At 38.6% G+C, this 23,212-nt stretch overlaps 1 protein-coding gene across 1 annotated transcript; it reads right to left on the bottom strand.

The window, feature by feature from the left end:
* Positions 1 to 270: 270 nt before the first annotated feature.
* On the bottom strand, positions 271 to 20,655 carry DHX36 (DEAH-box helicase 36). The gene is made up of 25 exons (XM_005141978.3): positions 20,445 to 20,655; positions 20,086 to 20,207; positions 19,070 to 19,271; positions 18,354 to 18,392; positions 16,948 to 17,118; positions 16,094 to 16,173; positions 14,734 to 14,808; positions 14,432 to 14,598; positions 13,797 to 13,878; positions 13,179 to 13,319; positions 11,898 to 12,000; positions 10,250 to 10,337; positions 9,324 to 9,379; positions 9,153 to 9,217; positions 8,520 to 8,663; positions 7,997 to 8,114; positions 7,223 to 7,321; positions 5,494 to 5,667; positions 5,106 to 5,192; positions 4,489 to 4,572; positions 4,291 to 4,390; positions 4,114 to 4,204; positions 2,778 to 2,898; positions 2,014 to 2,166; positions 271 to 997 (listed from the first exon to the last, which is right to left on the bottom strand). The coding sequence occupies exons 1-25, from the start codon at positions 20,628 to 20,630 to the stop codon at positions 812 to 814; spliced, it is 2,934 nt and encodes a 977-aa protein (XP_005142035.2). The 5' UTR covers positions 20,631 to 20,655; the 3' UTR covers positions 271 to 811.
* Positions 20,656 to 23,212: the final 2,557 nt, after the last annotated feature.

Genomic DNA, 23,212 nt, shown 5'->3' on the forward strand with positions numbered 1-23,212 from the left:
AACAGATGAAATAACACTCTGAAGAAAAGACTCTCATGTAGAATATAACCCATATATGGGCTGTTTAAAAAAAGAAAGGAAAAATTAGAATGCAATGAAACCTTAAGGTATATTCTACCATTACTTTTATCCAACCATGTTTTCTGTAACCTGAAATTTTAGTTAGCAGCAATGACGGACACAGAAAGCAAAGAAAGATTAATGGGATGAAAAGCAGAAGAGGAGAGTATATTGGAAGACTGTTTCCTCCCACAGCACAAATTTAACAAGTGTTTTCAAGTTCAGTTTAATTAAGCTATAATTGCCTTCTGTAGAAGTGTTGGTGAGAAGACTGCTGCACAGCTGGAATAACACAATAAGTTAATTACCACCCTCAGTTAAAAAGAGGAGTCTTTTGAGATGTTTCACCCAATAGCAAGAACAGCTTAAGAATTATTTAGCAGTACTTTGGCAGGGTTTTTACAAATCTGTTACCTGATGTGTTAATAAAAAAAAAAAAAACAACAACCAGATAAAATGCTACAGCAGGACTAGAACCATACATCAACTACCATTGCTAGCACTGCATTTCTCTTATTTAAAAAGCTACACTGAACACAGTATACCATGCATATACAGATATGACCAACTATTTTGAAATACCTGCTCTTCAGCACAAGGGAATTGCCAGCTTACCCTAAACAAGCTTTTCTTCCAGGTAGATAAAGGTTATAAAAAAATACCCCCCCCCCAAAAAAAAAAAAAAAACAAAACACAAAACAAGAAACCCTGAAAGGTGACTGTTGCCTTTATCAATACAGATGAAAGTGTGTCAACTATAGTGTTCACTCTGGAATCGTGGAGCATAGTTTTTGGCACTTTCATTCTCCTGTGTTGTGATCAAGTCTATTATCGCTGTCAGTACTGCTGTATCCCTGGATTTAGTATCATTCCAGTCCACAGGATGTGGGTTTTCTATTTTTTCTTGTAGAAGATCATCAAGCTCTTGTCTTAAATTCTGGAATTAAAGTGTTTGTTGGAATGAAGGGAAAAAAAAAGGAAAAGAAAGAAAAGAGGCCATTAGAGCTACACACAACAAACAACATCACTACACTAAGTTCAAAGCCCTTGGGCCCTCTGTTCTTCTAATATTTACACCTGCTGCTCTCCCAGCAATTCATTTGAACATTGCTATTTTCAGGATCAAAAGCTGCTTCTCAAAAACGAGCAGTGTTTCCTTTTATGGCAGATGACCACTTCTGGATGTGATGGCCTTTAACAGTCTATATATACATCCATTAGCCAATTATTTCAGGATTAAAAATACCTGGGTTAAAAAAATAAACATCAGATATGACTCCTAGATTTAGTATTAAACAGAGCTCTACTCAGTCCCTCCTTCCTGGAAGATTAACTGCTAGCTTAAGAACCCATCCTCATGTTCCCATATCTGTAGGGACATTTCATGCACTGATTAAGTCATCCTACAGCTTCTGCTACAGAGAAGTATAGAGATTAAGCTCTTCAAATGTCTCACCAAGACATGTTTATAAACCCTATTCATTCCACTCTATGACTCTCCTCTGAAGCTTTTACGGTTTTCCAGCATTTCCATGGATTTTTCAAGTAGAGGCTGCAAAAGCTGAACATCACCACCATGTTCCTGACACCTCAACAGGCACACAGCCTCATGCTTGTTAAGCTATTATACTGGAAACAAACAAAACCAGAGTGCTCACCTGCTCCATAGGCCAAACACAAGGGAACACATTACTGTTTACTTTTTCCCAGTTTGCCATGTGATACAGACTGTTCAGAATACTGTTTTTACTACTGCATTCGTCTGCACACCTTCACTAGATCTCTTTTGTTTACTTTGTGTACTTGAACTGCTTAATGGGAAAACATGATGTTTTCATTATCATCTCCCTACAGCACTAAATCACTATGTACTCAGGAATATCAAACACAGAATTCTCTAAGAAGAATCAGTATTACACCAAGTCTTCATCTGCATTACTATTAAACAGTCACCTTAACTAAGTGTGCTATTCTTTCTGGAGACCGGAAAACAATCCATTCATCCACAGCAATGGTATCCTGATCTTTATCCTTCTGAATGGATATATCTCCTCCAAAGAACAAGAGACAGTACGGAGAGACCTCTGTACAGTCATACAAGTAAATCTGTAATGAGACAAAATTGTTCAATCACTCTTCAAAACATCTTAAGTGACATCAGTAACTCTTAACAAAACTAACAGAATTCTAGAAGATTGTTTTTCAGTCATTCACAAATTTGCAAAACATTCATGAAACAACTCAGTCAGAAAAAAGGTACATGAAATCACATTGAACAGTAGCAGAACAGTCCCAAATACAGTCCTTCACACCAAGTGGTGAAATTAAACCAACTATTCCATAAAAATTAAAAATCAGCATATTCAGAAGTGTTTACACTAGATTGAAATGGGGAAAAAAAAAAAACCACAACAAAATCTAACAAAACACCAAAACCAAAATCACACCCGTTATTGCCAGAACCTTAAAAAAAATCCAACAAAAACCAAACCCTCCAAAACCCAAACTAAAAGAACTCAACCACAAAGCCACAGAAGTTAGTTACTTGTGGAACAATACTAGCAGTATCACAAAGCACATAACCTGATGGCATATAAAAGGAATGACCCAAGAAAAGAAAGCTTCAAAACAAAGGCACTGTTCACATCTGCTTTGAACCCTGATCCAATCGTATTAAAGAGTTATGAAAATAAATTACACAAATATAAACCACATACACTGCTAGTTCTCATCTTCAAATGGTACACAAGCCAGTTATAATGGAACTCTGTTTCTTCCACATTAACTGATTTAGGATGAATATTAACTGTTCCATCTGTCTTGGTGCAAACTTTCACCCTTAAAAGAAAAGAAAAGTTTTTATTTTAGGATTGAAGTAAGATGGTGGAAATTCAGCACAACTGGGTCTCAAGTTAAGAAAATCTCCAATTCTCTACTAGCACACTAAATTCTGAAAATACAAGGACATTCAAATAAACTTTAACCCTTTTCCCAGAAGATTACCACTGAACCTCCAGTACAAATTTTCAGACATCTCTCTCTACATTTTAAGAAGCTTGAATTTTTTGTCAAATCTACCCCCCTAAAAATCCCTGTCATTCTCTCAAGTAGAAAAAAAACCAAGTGCCATTGCTGTTCAAATGTTAGGCAGTGTTACTGAATTAGGGTGAATTAGGCAAAGTGGTTAGTTTAACAAATCTCTTGCTTAGCCCATCATAAAACAGCCTTCCTGGGCAGCAGGCATACGAGCAGCTCCACCATGCGGCAAAGACACAGCAACACAGTAGCCTGCATCAGGTTTCTGAACTTGGTGCATCCTTTAGGCGACTCCAGGATGATTAAAGAGCTATCAACTGACTAGCAGCGCCAGGTATAAACAGGTGTAAATTAGGCTATAATGAGTGCAATTTTGACTACCTGGCTCTTACTCCTTTCATAGAAATAAACACTTGGGTTTTCTTAGTTGTGTTTTCTTTTGTTTTTTGTTTTTTGGTTTTTTTTTTTTCTTTAATTATAGGCGTAATGATTCCTCTTAGCTGTTTGTTTTGACATTACACACCCAGGAAGCTGATCAAAGTCTTCAACCCTTAAATCTGTCTTCACTCTTTAATCATGTTCACAAAGGAGAATATCAACATTCAGATGAGAGTACCGTTACTGTAACAGTTAATAAGAATAAACAGTCTGATAATATAAGCAGGGACAAATCACCAGACCAGAATTTCTGGGCTCAATCTTGCCAAACAGCAAGAAAGGATCGTGTTTCAACCACTGCTTGTTGATGGTCCAACTCCTTTAGCAGCAGTGTTACTGATACATTGTAACACTAACCATGGCACAATAAGGTCACACAAATAATTTCAGGCTAGCAGGTATCCAAATGTTAAAGATCAACAATCCCAAGCCCTTATCAACCCTTCCCAAAGGAAGTAACCCACAACCATGACTTGAGCTATATTCATTCCTGCAATCAATGCCTTTTCTTCACCTTGCCAAACTACCCAATATGTAGAAAACGCCTTGAATACAACCAATACTAAGCCAAACCCTTACATCTTTCTCTTTTTGCTGAAGCTTGGCCGGATCTTTGCAACTTTCGGATATAAACCAGCACAGATGACCGCTTTGAGCAACTTCTCATTATCTGTAGAAGACAGCAAAGTAAACCACACAGTTCTGTACACTGAGATTTCAGCTATCAGAAATCTTCCATTTCCTTCCACTATTTACCTGAGTTGGTATTAGATTTGGGATCCTTGGGGTCTCTGCTGTTCACAAACCCAGCTGCAAGGAGATGCTCAGCAAACTGCCCTTTCATGTTATGCAGCATCTAGGAAACAAAAGTAGTCCCAAAATGACACTGCACCAAAAGGCCTCCCGTTTTCCCCCCAGACAAAATCCTCCTCTTTTAAACTGTTAGGATCTTACCTGAAGTGTGTTTGAAGACAGGAAGTATTCCCAGCAATAGTCTTTCTCGGTTCTGAAACCACGACGCCGAGTTTCTTCCCAGCCCTAAAAATTAAAACCGTAGTTCAAAGGCATTTGTGACTGAACACATAAAAAAAAACAAAACAAAACAACTAAAGAAAATGAAAACATGGAGGTCAACAACCAATACATTTTTCTCTACAAGAGTGGAAGTAAATTCTTTGATCCCTTTATGTATCTGCAGAACAGAGCAATAATACACAACTTCACAACATTGTGAATCAAAAAATTTCCTTTTCAACATGAGGAGTGAAATCTAGCTCAGTTAGCCAGAATTTCAGCTTCAGCTTTTTACAGAAACCAAAAGAACACAAATTAATGACTTCAGCAAGGTAACTATAACACTGTTTTCTTTGTCATTTTCACAGACATCACAAGAAATTTGGTGATTGAGCCTGAAGATCCCTTCACAATAGAAGGGTGAAAATTAATTTGTTTTTATGCTTCTGTAGAAATCAAGAGAAATACAACAGAATAAAACTGATCAGTTTCTTCCTTAGAATAAACCATGTCACTCAAATTATAATTCTAGAAAGAAAACATTAAAACATGCCTACCGTGAAAGCATTAACCACAGTTAGATGATCGCTTTTAGTGTTCTTTGACAGTTCTTTTCTTCTTGCATCTGCTACTTTCTCTTTGCCCTAAGAATAATCAGAACCTATAAAGTATTCATGACAACAGTTCTGTTTTCCTGATTATTATATATACAGCAATACTTTGTATGCAACATGAAATGCAATGAAATTTAATGAAAATTAAAACTCCTTCCAATATTCTATAAACAAGACATCATAATACATGAAGGCAATCTTTCACTAATAAAAATGTAATTAAAATGAAAACAAGATTAAAGTGCTTTTAAATTATAGCATCTCAGTAGGTCCCAATATCCTTCTGAGATTCTTAAAATATGACGTGTAATTCTCCTCCTAGAAACTTTACCAGAGGAATGACAAAAGGGTCTTTGAAGCTGAGGCTGGCTGCAATTGTAAGAACTGGATCCAAACAGCAGAATAAAGCTCCAAAGAGGATCATTTTTCCAATATGTGGTTCAACTGGTAATCGTGCTAAATGGACTCCTAGTGGAGTCAGTTCCTCTTGTCTGTCCAAAGCATTCTGTCAGAAGGAGGAGAAAGAAAAAAAAAACCAACACAAAAACAAAAAGGGGGTGGGGAGGGAAGAGTAAACACAGTATTAGAAATGGAAAGGATTTCCTTGCAATAGCCACTAGTCTAGCTAGAGAACAACAAAAATCCTAATAGCTGAAGAACGTGTCTGGCTGTCAATGAGGTATGGTAGGAAAGTGATCAAGCAAGTTATGAAGAAATTAAAATGTTTAACTAGAGTCAAGAAAATGACAACCAGATTTGTGCTGGTTGTGAGGTTTTGTCATAGTTTAAATTCAGTCAGCCCCGCAGTCTTGCTTGCTCACTTCCCCCCTTCTTCCCTCCCCTCTGCTCCCAGAGGGATGGAGAGAAGAATCAAAAGAATGTAGCTCCCACGGGTTGAGATAAGAACAGTTCAGTAACTAAGGTATAACACAAACCACTGCTACTACCACCAATAATAATAATGACAAGGGGAATAACAAGGGAAGCCAATGCGATACCAACCGATAATACCCAGCCCCACTGAGCAGTGCACTAGCCCGTCTGGGTAACTGCCCCCAGTTCTACATATTGGACATGACATGCTGTGGTATGGATACCTCTTTGGCTAGTTTGGGTCAGGTGTCCTGTCTCTGCTTCCTCCCAGCTTCCCCTCCTCCCTGGTAGAGCATGAGGCTCAGAAAGTCCTTGGTCAGACTAAACATTTGAGCAGTAACTAAAAACATAGGTGCTTATCAGCGCTGTTCCCAGGCCAGAAGTCAAAACCACAGCACTGTACCAGCTACTAAGAAGGAGAAAAAAATTACTGCTACTGCTGAACCCAGGACAGGTTTACTAGGCTCAGTGTCTTTCTGGACAAAAGTACGAAGAATTATTAACATTTGAGTGTCTTCCTACTCTCGTGATCAAGCTTCCTTTTGGACTTGTACCTTACCCTTACCTTCTGTTTGCATTTACTTTACCCTTCACTACTGCACAGCATTGTCACAGAACACCAAATGTATGGCCGAATTTTAATTTTACCTACACATCCATAGAATCACTCCATCAGTGTGAGATACTGCTCTTCATCTGAATCAGAAGTTTCAATTTATTGCTACAACCGATTTGTACAAATACCAGTGGTACAAACATGTCATTAATCTCTCCTTCCCCAGCATCCAGAGCAATGACACACAAGATCTGTCTCCTATAAGCCTTTAGCTGCCCACAGAAGAAAGTATCTCAAACTCTTCACTGATCTGACTGGGATAGGAAGGATTGGTGGATGCAGCCATGAACAGGGTGATACAGAAGTTGTGAGTTTTGTATCTGTAGGGAACTTCAATGCAAGGTGCATGTATGTTACGAGTAATTTTAAAGGAACTACTCTATGCAGCCATAAACATCATTTATGATGCAAAATTATTTCCTCTCTTCAGTGAAGATCTACAAAAGTCTATACAATACAGTATGAGGTTGCAATGTCCAGACCTGTAGCATCAGAACTGTCTGATAAAAACAACGCGGTAACATGGTTATAAACAGGTACATCCTTGCACGCAAATTAAGTTATACTTTACCAGCTCCATTAGATGATTTATGGCCAACATTACAGCATCACGAGATGGTGGATCCATTAGTTTGCTCAGAAAATAAGCAATTCCACCAAGCTTTAGAATCTGAAGGAAAAAAAACCAAACAAAAAACCACACAACAAAACAACAAACATTCAACCAAAAACCTACAGCAACTGGAGAAAGATAACTACCTACACTTAGTAAGCAATGACCACACTAATTTCAAAAGTGTGAATAACCCAAAAAGTTGAGTTTGAATTTCACCAATTAAGAACTAAGGAATAAAATAAAATTAATGATGATATTTGAAGTGTAAGGATCTATTTTTCATTCAGTATGCACAGCCATGGTATTCCATAGGCATGCGTCAGCAATTCCATACAAACTGCCTAAAAAGGGAAACTCCTGTCAGTTCTAAAACTACTTTTTAGGAAATTTCTCTTAAGACATCACATTTCTTGACTCACTGGCACTCCCACTGAAGCTCCTCTGACTGAATGATATCTAGGGGGAGAGGAAGGGAAGCACAGCTCAAGTTTTTGTTAACAGGCTTCAGCTTTTGTTTATACTAGACAACCCTATTTTTCCTGGGCTTGATGCCTCCAGATACAAGTATGCCTTCTGCAGAAGTTGCTACAATTACTAGCTTAATGCCTGCTACTTGTGGAGTAACAGAATTTCAACTTGAAGACAACCCCAGGCTCACAGTTGCATTATCTCTCAACCTATTATTCTAATGGAAAAGTAGATAATAGGTTTGAAGATTCATATGTTTACCTTGATTTGTAAACAGAGTTCTTCCAAGGGTGTCCTCAAGATCTCTGGTAACTGATAATCATCTAGAAGGCTAGCCCGGAGTCCATTGTACAGATGATAACAGTGGCCTGGCTGAACTCTGCAATTATTTAAATAAATAAATGTATGAGGTTTTTTTCTATGACACTATGAAATTATGTTTATAAACAGCTTTCCAAAACAACTCAAGGAAATGAAACAGAGGTGTATTCAACTGTAAAACATTTCAGCCTTCTGAAACACAGACCCATCAACAGGAAACAGGCGTGCAGAACACAGTAAAAAAAAAAGCAGGACTTCTCCAAGAATGAAGCACAGCGCAGCACAAGTGAAATCAGTTCCCTAGACAAGAAACCATTCTTTCCCTAAGAACAAGAGAGGGTTGTGCTAGCATCTGCTGCTGAACATGTGAATAACAAAGTCGTATCTTCAGCCCTCATGTACTCCAAGACTACAGGAATTCACCCCCACAAAACTTAGTTCTAACTACCCACATTATTCTTACCTTCCTGCTCGACCTTTCCTTTGCTTGGCATTAGCTTTACTAACCCACTCTGCTGCCATTGTGCTAATGTTGTTCTGTGTGTCAAAGTGAGTTTCCTTTATTTTTCCACCATCTATAACAAACACGACGTCATCTATTGTAATGCTGTTTAAGAAGAGAAAAAAAAAATGCAGCTCTTCATCTTTGCAAGATTGATGTAGGATTTAAATGAGGGTTTTAGCCTCCCTTTATCCCCTCCCAAACTGTGAGCCAACAATTACTAAAATTTGTTTAGAATATCATTCAGAATTAGGTTTCTAAGCAGCAGTTCACTAGCTACATTTATTCTCCTAGGTCTAGCAAAAGTCACCATGTGGGGTTATGAAGCCTATAGGGAGAACAGACAGCTCACATTTATCATGTGCAACAAAGACAAGTCATTATAGTAAAATCTATGTTTTAATTCTTTAAAACAATTAAAGGAAATCTCTCGTTTAGTCTATAAACATTTCTAAAGGTAATGGGTTATAAATGAATGGTACAAAACCAAAACCATATGTTTTGAAACATTAACAGGTTAATATTTTAAATTATTACTTTCATTTATTTTGTTAAATGTAGAGCTGGTTTGGGTCTGTATAGCTAGCTATTTACCTAGTCTCTGCAATGTTGGTAGCAATCACGATTTTCCTTACTCCTGGCGGGGTCTTCTTAAAAACCTGTAATAAACCATGGCCATTTATACGTTTGCCAAAACTAAACATACGCTTAAGTAATGTTTTTTTTTTTGTAGTTGTGAAGTAGAACAATAAAAGAAAGGCATACCTGAGTCTGGTTAACAGTAGGCATCAATGAATGTAAAGGTATGATAATAAACCTATCTGAAAATTAAAAATCAGTAGAAGATACAGTATAAGCACAGAAACTGTAATTTTACAGGAAAATCAAACTATGCAGAATAGAGAAAATAAGCTGTAAGTATTCTGTTTCTTATTCTGAATTGATAGGTATCTGTATATAATGGCAAATTTTAAACTAAAAGATGTAAAGGATTTTTTTATTATGCTATGATGACAAGTTTAAGAAAGCATATGAAGTTATGTACAGTAATTAATATTTCCTTTTTAAAGACTCAAAACATTTTAAAATTGCTGAAGTTTAATAAATAAACTGTCACTGCTTCATTTTTCAACAGATTCAATTCCTTATCTGTGGAATGTATACAACATGAAATGCGCAACAATTACCTGAATAGTCAAGAGCATAGTTAGACAAGTCAGATGGAATTATGAGGACAAATTAATGTGCAACAGGTTTTTAGTGTCTTGTTGTAAAAGCTTCTAGGAATAAACAATTTAAAAGAACTATCAACAAAGCAGTAAACAGAAGCTGCTGAAGAATCAAGAAAAGAGGAAATGAACACAGAATGAAGACAGAGTTTAGTTTGGAAGTTACCGCAGCTACAAGAAAGGACAGTAGAAAAAGATGCAGGTCTGAAATTCTTTCTCAGAATGTTCACACCTACACTGAGGAAAATGAGTTATCATTAGCAGATGAAAGATACCATACAAATGCAAAAAAGCCAAACACACTGCAATCATTTTAAGAGAAGAATGGAGGAAAAAAAACCCCAAAAACAAAAACCCCAAATCCCACACCAAACTCAGTGCAATACCAGCAATCACATGCAAAACTTAGGAGTTTGCCACTAACACCAGTGCTAGAATTCCAATGTAAAATTTTGGGTTTACCTGATTTAAACATGACTTGTGACATCAAGAGATCATGCAACGTTTTAATGTTGTCCCAGCCTGGAAGAAACACTAGAATTGCACCATCCTATATATAAAAGGGAAGGGAAAAGAAGTCAGAATAAACTGCAAAGAACAAGTTACCTGCACACTAATACAGAAATATTGGATATGTGATACTCAAAATCTTGCTGACTAGAATTTGGAACAAAGTTTATAAGTTTGTTTCCTCTAAGAGTTACATATTTATCTGAACATAGTAAAATATTTGGTTTTAAACATGCTTCCCCTCCAGTGTTTTTAAACACAGCCAAGTCAACACTAGAAGACTTCTAGCTGCAAATAAAACAGATATACAGGTTTTATCATTTTCAACACAGGAAGAACAAAATACAAAACAGCAACTCCTCCTTATTCACACCTTAATTGAGCTATCACCTGCAATACTAAATTGCTTGATACTTTTAACAATAAAAGTTCTCATTAAGGAATCAGACATGGCATCTGCTCTCCCACAAATGTTTTTCCAACATGTTAACTTCCAGTTATGAGAAGCTACATTATACTTCTGGTAACAGATGCTATTCTTACTTTATGTTTGCCACTTCTTCGGGCATAGGAAATTTCTCACATTAATAATCTGATAATATTATTACTAAATAACAAGGTAAGGCACATTTAGAGATAACTATTAATGCAGCTGTACTAACTACTAATCTTGACAAACTGGAAGCAGGAAGATTCTCCTAGCTAGTTTGGTAAATGTGATTAGACTTTAGCTAGGTTATATAAAAATTCATGCTTCACAGCATCCAAATTGTATTTAGATACAACTTCAGGCAGAAGAACTATTAAAGCCAACCACACAGTGTAGATAAGGGGTAGTGAACAGCTTCTTAAGTATCGCTCTTGCCCCCCTCACCCCAATGCTGCAGAATTAAGAACAGGGATACAGCTGTACACTAAAGAGGTCTTCAAACAGTTTTCTACACCTGTTTCACCTAATGTAACTTTTACTACAAAGAATACTACCTTTAACAAGCACAGTCACAGTCACAGAAAGAACTAGAAGTTAAAATTTAATTTGTAATTATACTATTTTCCATCAAATCACTAAAGTGTGCAATTAATTTGAAGGCTTCTTTAAAAACTTAGCCAAAAGAAAAAAATTCCACAGAATCAAAATGACACTCAAACCTTCAGATATCTCTCCCACTTTAGCTACTAAACAACCTCTCGTAGACATTGTCACTGAAAGAATTCAGGCTCTTTTACTCCCCTTGCTCAGAAGAGACCATAAATGAGTAAATCAAATGTAGTTCTAAGTTTTCCAAGTTTCTTCTGTACATAGTTCTCATTAATATCTAGAAGCCCCACTCAAGGAAATGCTTAGACATGTGTTCCCCTTTAAACACAGATTCTATCCTATCATTTCAATAAACACTACAACTAACCACATCCTTAACTCAGGGCTTAAATAGTAATTAGATACTTACAGCTGTTAAGATTACTTTTCAGAAGAGCAAAACAAGAAATTATTCCTTTTATCTGCATGAGAAGCCAAACTATCAGCTCTGACATTCCCAACAGCCACTAACCACAATTCAGTCACATCATTAGAATGCGAAGACAGGAGACAGAAGTGTACCTCTTCTTCCAAAACAATGTGCCTGATAAGTGCTGCTATAAGGTCAAGGTCAACCTTGTCATCATCCATCATCTCCAAGGCATCTATAGTACTTGCTGAATACCTGCAGGCATGAAAAGCACACACAATGGTATCTTAGTAACAAACACAGTCATGCACTCAAGTTTCTGTTATAAGGCTCTGCAATCACACATCTATGTAATCCACTACCAACCAATTTATTTCATCTGTTCAATTACTGTACCTCCAATGTGCTCTCAAGATTTAGTTTAGTGCAATTATCATCAGTTTGGAATACCAACTTTAGCAATTACCATGTTATGGCCAAACAGCATCTGAAGCATTTACACAATCTCCCTTTCCCCAAAGATTAACAATGTCCTAATTAATTTGAGTTTACCTGTTTATCTCTCTAACTCACAGTGAATATAGGAAGCAGCTAATCTGTTCAGCTCTTCAATTCATGAAAGTTAACACTGTCAAAAGAATTGCCAGTTGGTTCAAAAGACATAGTGGGAAAGGGAAGGAATACAAATGGAATGAGCAGAGTATGGGACAGGCCAGGGGAAGATACACCACTGAGGAGTTTTCCCTTAGAAAAGGGAGATAAAGCTGAGCCACCTGTATTCATTAATGTTGCAAGCTGGATATGCAGACAGTTCCAAATGCAGAGGGTAAGACAGGAATAAAACAGGGAGACGTTCCTGAAAAATCAGTCAGGCTGTCCAACCATTCAACTTACCCAAGATTACCAAAGTAGTCAAATGCTGTGTTTCACGTAAACAGGTTTTAAATCACCGTAGAAGAATACTTAAATATTCTGAGGGGAAAGGGTTTTAATTTTGGTTTTGGTATTTTTTGTTGGGAGTGTTTTATAAACCAGCATACTTTTTATTATGTTGATTACAGGACTAAAATACTATGAAAATTCTCTCAAAGACTAAAGGGAAGAATTCATTAGAAGAGAACTAATGACCAAAGCTGAAGAAGCCTAATGTTATGGTGAAGACTGTAACGGGCAACACCAACACCATGCAACTCCACAGCTATAAGCCTTCTTACAATTTGCACAAGCAGAAGAAGCTAATTCTCTGTGATAACCCGAAAGCACTTCAGTGGTTGCCAGCCAACTGCACTGGCAATTCCATCATTACTGTTTTCCACAGTAGCAACTATCCCATCATAAATAAAAGCACAGTAATAGAATAGAGCATTCATTTTTGCTTCTCAATTCAGAAGTGTCTAAAAAGTTAATGCTAAAGAGTAACTCTCGAGAACAACCTGCCCCGCAGCTGCCTTAAGTAGCCTGGCCATCGTTCCCTGTAGATTTCCTCTTTTTCTTCTTTTTCTGGCCTGCTTACATGTCCTTGCATGAAGCCTTTCTTCCACCGTGGCCGACGGTCTGTGTTCTCTGGAGTATACCTTTACATTTAAATAACACACGTAAGTCAATTTTGAAACTATAGAACTTTAAAACCATCTGCATAGTAGTTTTCCAAACTATGGACAATATGCTGCATTTAGGCTATACCATGTAAATAAGATTATGCTTCTTTTATGAAAGAAATCTTATTTATAAAACCAGGTACCAACTCCAGTAAGCGTGAGAATATGCAGAAAAAGCCTGAGCAAACGGGAAGACTAGCTTGATTTAGTAGCCCGAAAATTCACCACACTGAAAGACAGACAAGCTTTTTTTCCCCTCCTCAAGCCAGCATTTCCAGACAGCTATATGCCATTTTCAATTATGCTAAAATTAAGCTTCCCTTGAAAGGTTCTCTGTTGAAAAACACAGTTAATTCTTGCACAGGTTATTTATACCAAGGTAAATTTTGAGAAGACATAAAAAGCAAAATAACCCAAAATACTATGTAATGGTGTTTCAGCTAATATACTTACCTCAACTTCTCAATTACATCTTCAAGAAGATATTCCGCCACAGGGAAGGTGAACCCAGGTATGTGAATCATTGGACAATTATCTGTTGAGGAAGGTATAACTCTGTTTTAAAATGGCAAAAAAAACCTGTACTAAGAGATAAACAATAATTTTCACCATTTTTGCAATATAGTTGCCACGTCTACAGGGTTTTTTAATTTATTTTGAAATTCTCACAGAAGACACCAAATTCAATTTCAAATAGAGTGGCTAATATAAAAAGCACAGGTAGCTGAATAAAAAACATTGGTAGCAAGCAGTATATTGTTTGCTGGCATGCTCACCATGCTTCAATCTGGTTGCCCACTCAGACCAAGACTTCCAAAATACAGTAAATATTATAATACGAAAACTCTGAATACCCTTTTTGGTTAAACCACAACCCCTTTCGACCATATAAACAAATACAGAAGCAGTGTATGCTTATGATGACATAACACTGAAAGAAATAAGCATCTCTGGCAGCTGGCAACTATTTGTAAAACTGAAGTCATTACCTCACTTGCTAAAAATCAATCCTAAAACCTGAGAACTGCATTATACTGTAGAAGCCTAAATTATTTAAAAGGAACATTGATAGAAAACACTTCACCTACCAAAATACTCCGAAAACTTCTCTGCATTTAGAGTAGCACTCATGAGTATTACTTTCAGATCCGAACGAATATTCAAAAGGTCTTTAATAATGCTCATTAGAACATCTGACTGAAGGTTTCTTTCATGAATTTCATCAAGGACTACGTGACTAATGCTGGACAAGTTCCTAAAAGAGAAAAGCAGAAAGTAAAGCATTTGTTTTTAACAAAATTAAAAAAAAAAACTGAGACTGTCAGAAACAGCTCAGTAGTCACATCATTTCATAACTGCATTAAGTTTCTTATTAAACAGGAAAACTTACTTATCTGACTGGAGCCACTGTAGGACAATTCCTGTAGTACAGTACAATATTGAACCTTGTTTCCTTGGTAACCGACTGAAAGAGACATTCAGAATTCCTCAGTTCTCTTCTGTATTTTACATAGTGCTTTACAAAGCTTAAAATCAAAATGCAGATAGTCATTACAGACATTATGGAGTATGTCTCATTCTCTAACTTGCTCACCTAGAGTCCAGCTGGAGGAACAAAGGAATGAGGCCACATTTGCAGCACTTTTCCTGATAGGTTATGAACTACTTGTCATCTGACAGAAGTCCTGACTTCCCAGACATTTTTCATCACTTACTTGCACATGGATCTGCTGACCCCAAATTCTCGTAGCTATCTAAGCTCAGCACAGATGACAGATAAAATATGCAGCAGTATAACATTACTGATTAAATAATAAGAAGAAACACATAGATGAGATTCTATAAATTCAAACAGGACAAGGGGGAATAGCTTTAACTCAAAGAGGAGAGATTTAGGTTAGACATATGGAAACTCTTCACTGCAAAGCTGTTGAGATACTGGAAGAGGTTGGCCAGAGAAGCTGTGGCTGCCCCATCCCTGGCAGTGTTCAAGACCAGGTTGGACAGGGCTCTGAGCAACCTGGTCTAGTGTGAGGTGGCCCTGCCCACGGCAGGAGGTTGAAACTAGATGAGCTTTACGATCTTTTCCAACCCAAACCATTCTATGATTCTAAAATTGCATTAAATTAAAATGCTGAAAGTACTAAGTTGTCATCTCTCACCAGCAGTTTTGTTGCAATTGTAATTGAGATTCCATTATTGGCTGGAAACATTTATGTGGGTTTTTGGTTTTTAATAGGCTACTCCAAATGTAGTAGCTTTTTCTTTATGACACTAGGTCTACAAACTCTTGTCAATCCACCTAACTTTATTACCTGATCCCAGCGGGATTACTCAATAGGCAACAACGGGTAGCAAATACTTAAGTTTTCCACAGAAATATGTCTTGTAGCATTCTTCTAGCATTTCTGTTTTTCCTTGAAATTTATGGATTAAAAACATCAGTTTTATCTCTATCTACAGCAGGACCTTTTAAAAGAGCTGAAAAAAGGGCTTGGACAAAGTACCATTTGGTGCTAGCTATTATTACATGCTGCATAAAATACAACAATTGCACGCAAGCTTTGTGCTATATTCCTAAAACTTTATTCTCTACACCAGGTAGCCACAGGAATTCTGTCTGGAGAAGATATTAGAATGTCATTTTAATGTATCTACATTAAGAACTACTTTTCAGATTTTCTTGCTTGAGTAACAATAGAACGCACTTTACATGAATGCACAAAAACTGCCTGGGGAGCCTCTCTTACCTCTGTAGACGAATTTGGTATCCTGTACTCTTGCCACTACCGCATGCTTCTGCCCGTTCGGCAGCCACCCTCTCAGCCACCTTAGAAAAATAAATAAAAGCAAAACAGTGCATTAAAGATTTTTTTTTAATCCCACAAGGCTGATCTCTAATTTAGCTACTCAGCAGCAAGGAATACCTAGAATCAACATGTTACACAGAGAAACACCCTAAAAATCACTTTCTCCCCTCCACCGAGAACAATCTTTCCTGTCAGGAATCCAAGAACAAGGGTGTGATCCAGGAGATAGTTTTAAAGGAACACAACAATATAGGCATTAGCAATACTCTCACTTTTCAGCAGCATGAGCTTTCCTTATAGGAAGTTAGGTTCTATAATCATTTGACATTTAAATATTAAGAATCACTGTGAACTTAAGACAAATTCTTTCTTTAATGCACCACTAAACCATCTGGAAACATTACTGTTTACCTTCATTCACTTTTGCACTGCCTGAACCCATTAAAATCAGAGATAAAAGCCATGATTAAATTCAGGGACAAGTGTGGCTTGCAGTGCCAGTACTCTCTTAACAACCAAAACTTACAAAATATCAGAGTAGTGTGTATTAACAAAATTGTTATTTGCAATAGAATCCAAGACAACTGAAAATAAACAAAAAGACACCTTCACTGTCCGCTACAGACTGAATGCTTTAAACTTAGCATGAGTACATGTGAGGGTAGAGACATCATTCATTCATTCAATCATTCATTCAACGATTGCAAGGAAAGCTGTAATTTTTCCTCAGATTTAATGGGGGGAAGGAAAAGAGAATCATAAAAAGTATCTCAGTTTGTCAAAGCAGCACTTACAGAGATGGCGCTGATCCTCCTAGGCTGAGTACAAACAATCCTGCATGTAGACCCTTTCCCTCGCTCAATGTAATCATCCAGGATGAACTGTGTCACTTGGGTTGTCTTTCCACAACCAGTTTCACCACTGATCACAGTTACTCGATTACTGTTTATAAGGTTTACAAGTTCCTGTTTCCAAACAAAGAGAAAACAATAAATGCTTTATTGTCTGAAAGATTTTAGAAGGATTTTGACAATTCTCTGCTACTGTACAGTAAAAAGTAGTCATAGCACCTACAAGATACCTGTTTCTTGTAATACTAAAAAAAATAAATTAAATTTAAATAAAAAAAAGAAGTTTAAATCACATAGAAGTAAATTTTGCACATTCGCACTTTACGTGTGTGAGATTTAAACTGTATCAAACCTGAATACTAGTTTAAAATACTCAATATCCTGTGCAAAAACCAACATAAAATAACTAAAATGAAAGCCTGAAATAAGTTTTTAAAATCTTCTCTCTCCTACTTGCCTTTTGCCTGTCTTTGGTGAGCAAAAACAAGTGTTCTCCCTCTTGGACTCTAAGACTGTACTAACTAAAGATTTTCAGCACAATATTTTAATATTTCTTATACCAACAGAATAGATTTCTTACACTCCCACCTCTACCCATAATCCAAAGGATTGTAAAGGGGAATATAACCATTTTAAGAAACAAACACTAACAGGAAGGACAACATCATGACAAACACATTAACTTCAGAAAGAAAGCTCACTAATTGTTCACTGAGTCTGCAAAAAAGAACATAACAGAATACCTGATTTCTATTTCCTATACGCAACATCAAATGAAGAATAAACATCAATTAATAATAACCCATACTATCATTTATGTTATACTTTGACTGGGAAAGTAATGGTAGTAAAAGCCAGCAGTACAGCCGCTAACTCTGTGAGCAAAAAAGGTTTAATCAGCATTTTGTTCAATTCTAACTTGGGCAAACATTAAACAAAAGACCACAATTTTACATACGTAAGAAAAAGAAAGCATGACAATTTACATAGTCATTAATTACTCTATCCAAAATCCAAGTAACTAGGAACATTCTAGAAGTTTAATTGGCAAAGAAAGTCCACCTATACTTAAAAAAGTGTATATAAATGCATTCATTCAATAACATTTCCACAACTAATGCTGCCCCTGCTCATAAATCCTTATCTAGCCCCAGAGTAACTTCATACATATCTCAAAGCAGTGAACCAGAGCTACTTTCAGGGAAGAACTCAAACTCAGTCAGAATTTAGGAGGCTTCATCACCTTTATAAAAGGTGACAGAAGTTAGTCCCAGTTACACAACAGTTTTCTCCTTTTTTACAACACAGCCACAGAAACATGTATTCTCTCAACTTAAATACACATTTACCTCTCTCATCCCATATGAAGGGAGTTTCTCTCGGAATCTCTAGGAAAAAAAAAAAAGTTATGTATCTTTAAACACCTTTTCAAGCCTAAAGTAATATAGCCCATTTCATCTATGATCGAGGCTAAACTGTAAAATAACATGACAAATTGTTCAATTAATACTTATATAAATATAGGCCCACTAGAAAACATGTTTAATTCCAAGTGTGTTTCAGTTTCATTAATTTAGCAAACTTACTCAAAACCAAGAGCTCAGTATGTGAAGAAGTGCACAAATACAGTTACAAGATTAAGGCCCTGGATCAACAGAAGGACCATCTGCTCACAGAAAGACTGTTTCATTTAACAGTTTTATCTATGGCTATTAGACCAACATAAACTATGTTTTTGAGAGGCAATTCCTTCACAGCCCATTTTTGGTGCTTTCAGTTTTAAACATAAATGCTAGGATGCAATCTGTTAAAAACAAACAGAAAATCCCACCTAACTAAATAATTGGCAATCTTAAAATTTTAGCTTTTATGCAAGCAGAAGTCTGTTTTATAATAAATCACTGTGCTATTGACAGTCAGCATTTTGTAAATTCTGGAGCAAATGTAACATCATGACAACTTCCTAGTAAATAAATTGCAGGAACTTACATTTTCAGGCTAATTTAATTAAAAAAAAAATTAGAACGTCAATTAAGAGCTTTCTGGTTAACACATAGAGAAGTACCTGCATTTCAATATATCTAGGATCTGATTTCTTCTTTCTTAAGTCTTCTTTAAGTTGCTCATCTAAATTAGTATCCTGCTCATTTTTTTCAAAGAGATATTCCACATCCCGATCAAGAGATGTTTTTTCCAAGACCAGTCTCTGTCTTACAGGAGCTTTTTCAGCCTCTGCTTTCACTTTAGGAGGCTGCTCTGGAGTAGGTCTGAAATAAGTGCAGAGAACAGAGATTTGCAAGATTATGCAAGATGTGCCAGGCCACTGTGAAGAGTGCACTGGACCATCCAAAGTAAACCTTACATCTGGATTTGAGACACTACACTCAGGAGTTACTTGATCAACAGCCAATGAGAGTATGGTGTACACTATGAAAACAATTAAGTCTGAAAACCACTAGCCATCAAAAATTTGACATCTGGATCTAGAAGTGTAACATGTTCTTTGTATCTTAACACAGCAACAAAACATTCCAGAAAACTACTGCTGAGTCCACTGCCAGAACCACTGCCCTGTAACCAGATCATTTGCAAAATGGAGACCCAAACTCCCCAGTTCACTGGATTTAGGAATAAAATTCCTGACTGCCCATTTCATTGCTATTATTTAATATCCTCTATGTGACAAGAGCGGACTCTATTTCAGAGTCTCAGAAAACACCCCAATATTATTTATTTTCCAATAACTGAAAATGCCACTGCTGGAAGGGTAATTCCAGAGGCCAGCGGAGCTTAAAATTTCCATGTATCTACTACAGTAGCCCTGGAGATCAATTACAGACTTTTACAATTTTAAAGAGAAATTAAGACCCCAAAGTCAGCAACATCCTGGAAGGGTTGTTGTTTACAAGTAATGGTTGCAACCAGCTGTTTCAGTATGGCAGTACATGCAGAAAAGACTGAGAGTTCGTTAACGTAACACTCTAGCTATATGTAAATAACTTCTAACGTATCCTTCTGCCAGTTTGTGCGAAGCTTGTTCAAGCCAAAGTAAATAAAAGCATTAGTAACTGTTTCTTTTACCCTTCTTCATCCCCAGACCACCAGGACATAGCTTCTTGCTCTTTTTCATTTTTAGTTTGGACAGTGTTCAAGAGCTGTACAATTCGTTCTTCTCTGCGTTCATCCATACGCACGACGGCTCTCTGAAAGAAAAGCAGAGCAACTCCCATGAACATGTACCTGACCCGTAAATAAACGCACTCATTTCTAACACGGAGGCCCGGCCCGGCCGCCGCGCTCTCCCCGTTAAGGGCTCCGTTAAGCTGGCTCCCTCCCGGCCGGGATGCCGCAGCCCCCCTCCCGCGCTGTGTGAGCAGAACGAGGCGCCCCAGCACCGGGAGCATACGCGGTACCTCTGCCCCAAGGGGGTCGCCCCTCACCTGCTGACGGTCCGTCTCCTTGCTCTTCTGACCCTGCTTCCGCGCGTACCACAGCCCAATTTCACGGCCCTTGAGGTGGCTCGGGTGGCGGCCGCGACCCCCGCCGCGGCCCCCGTGTGCCCCCGCGGCAGAGGAAGGCCCGCCATGGCCACCGCGGCCCCAGTCCCGGCGCTGTTCGTAGCTCATGGCCGCCCAACAACCGGCTCCAGCGTTAACGGCCGCGGCTCCCTCTTACTGCCTCACTTCCGCTCGCCACCACGCCCCGCCCGCGCAGGCGGCGCCCGCAGGCCGCCTGTTCGAGTCCCCCAAGCCCCCAGGGTGAGGCAGAGCTGCGATTAACTGAGGCAGTGTGCTCACCGCAGTGGTCATCCGAGTGCATCTCGCGTGACCCCGCTCGTTTCAGTTAGAGACCCGAGTTCTGACTTCTCCTTGCTGAGGTGGCAGACAGGATTTTAAGGAAACATTAAGTGTTGGCCTCTATCACTATCCCCCTCTGTGTACCAGAGGGGGTGTTCTCATTCCTTCTTCTTTAAATATTATGTATGTGTATTTAACATAGCTCCCAGCTGTGAGCCTGTGGGCTGTATGTGTATAATTTGTCCAAGTTCTCCAGAGCATTAAATTAAACCTTTTAAATGAGATAAAATTATTCACAGAATAATTAGCAAGTATGTTTTGAGTTACTGCTCAAATGTTTGGTTTGTCCAAGGCCTTTTCTGAGCTCATGCTCTGCCAGGGAGGAGGGGAAGCCGGGAGGAAGCAGAGACAGGTCACCTGACCCAGGCTAGCCAAAGAGGTATTCCATACCATAGCACGTCATACCCAGGATGTAACTGAGAGTTACCTGGAAGGGCTGGAGCTCTGGGGGGATGGAGGAGGTATCGGTCAGTGCTCGGTCGGGCAGGGTGGAGTGAGTTATGGGTTGGCGGCTGGTGAGGTGTTGTGTTCTCTTCACTTGTTAATTCCTTTATCATTATTATTGGTAGTAGCAGTAGTGATTTGTGTTATACCTTAGTTATTAAACTGTTCTTATCTCAACCCGTGGGAGCTACATTCTTTGGATTCTCCTCCCCAGCTCTCCGAGAGTTAGGGGAAAAAGGAGGGAGAGTGAGTGAACGAGCTCTGCGGCTTGTTTTAAACCTCGACATCATGACAGTGTATCTGGACACCTCACTAGTGCACACATTTGGAATAAGTGGGATTTTAGTGCAAGAGGAAATTTCCATATGTATGCATGTGGCTACTGCATTTCAACCATGTTTCTCAACACTGCAAAAAACAGACACACATTCCAAAGAAGACACTATAAACAAATATTTTTAGTGGATTTGTAGATTAAGATGTTGGAAACATAGTAAATGTGTATCTATTCATGTAACAATAATTTTCTAGTATGTATGAAAAGATGTATTTCCTGAAGTGGTGTCAGCGGTTTGCATATTACAGGCCTTTTCCACACCTTGTAAGCACTGTCCACATATAACCCCCATTTTCAAGAAGGGGAAAATGGATAACCTGGGGAATTACAGACCAGTGAGTCTCACCTCTGTGCCTGGCAAAATCTGGGAGCAGATTCTTTTGGAAGGCATGCTAGGGCACATGAAAAACAACAAGGTGCTGGGTGACAGCCAGCATGGTTTTAGTAGGGGAAAATCCTGCCTGACCAATTTGGTGGCCTTCTATGACGGGGCTACAGAAGTGATGGACGGGGTGGAGCAGTTGACGTCATCCACCTGGACTTGTGCAAAGCATTTGACACTGTCCCACCTGACATCCTTGTCTCTAAATTAGAGTGTCATCAATTTGATAGGTGGAGCATTTGGTGGATAAAGAACTGGTTGGATGGTCGCACTCAAAGAGTTGTGGTCAACGGTTCAATGTCCGGTTGGAGACCAGTAACAAGTGGTGTCCCTCAGGGATCGGTGTTGGAACCAGTCTTGTTTAATATCTTTGTTGCTGACATGGACAATGGAATTGAGCGTGCCCTCAGCAAGTTTGCCGATGACACCAAGCTGTGTGGTTCTGTTGATATGCCAGAGGGAAGGAATGCCATTCAGAGGGACCTTGACACACTTGTGATGTGGGCTGATGCCAACCTCATGAAGTTTAACCATGCCAAGTGCAAGGTCCTACACCTGGGTCAGAGCAATCCCAGGCACAGCTACAGGTTGGGCACAGAAGAGATTCAGAGCAGCCCTGCAGAGAAGGACTTGGGGGTGTTGGTCAATGAGAAAATGAGCATGAGCCGGCTTCAGTGTGCACTCACAGCCCAGAAAGCCAACTGTATCCTGGGCTGCATCAAAAGGAGCGTGACCAGCAGGTCAAAGGAGGTGATCCTGCCCCTCTACTCTGCTCTCGTGAGACCTCACTTGGAGTATTGTGTGCAGTTCTGGTGTCCTCAACATAGAAAGGACATGGAACTGTTGGAACAAGTCCAGAGGAGGGCCACGAGGATGATCAGGGGACTGGAGCACCTCCCATATGAAGACAGGCTGAGAAAGTTGGGGCTGTTCAGCCTGGAGAAGAGAAGGCTGCGTGGAGACCTCATAGCAGCCTTCCAGTATCTGAAGGGGGCCTACAGGGATGCTGGGGAGGGACTATTCATTAGGGACTGTAGTGATAGGACAAGGGGTAACGGGTTGAAACTTAAACAGCAGAGGTTTAAACTGGATATAAGGAAGAAATCCTTTACTGTTAGGGTGGTGAGGTACTGGAATGGGTTTCCCAGAGAGGTTGTGAATGCTCCATCCCTGGCAGTGTTCAAGACC

Source organism: Melopsittacus undulatus, chromosome 6 (genome assembly GCF_012275295.1).
Source record: "Melopsittacus undulatus isolate bMelUnd1 chromosome 6, bMelUnd1.mat.Z, whole genome shotgun sequence".
Classification (NCBI taxonomy): domain Eukaryota; kingdom Metazoa; phylum Chordata; class Aves; order Psittaciformes; family Psittaculidae; genus Melopsittacus; species Melopsittacus undulatus.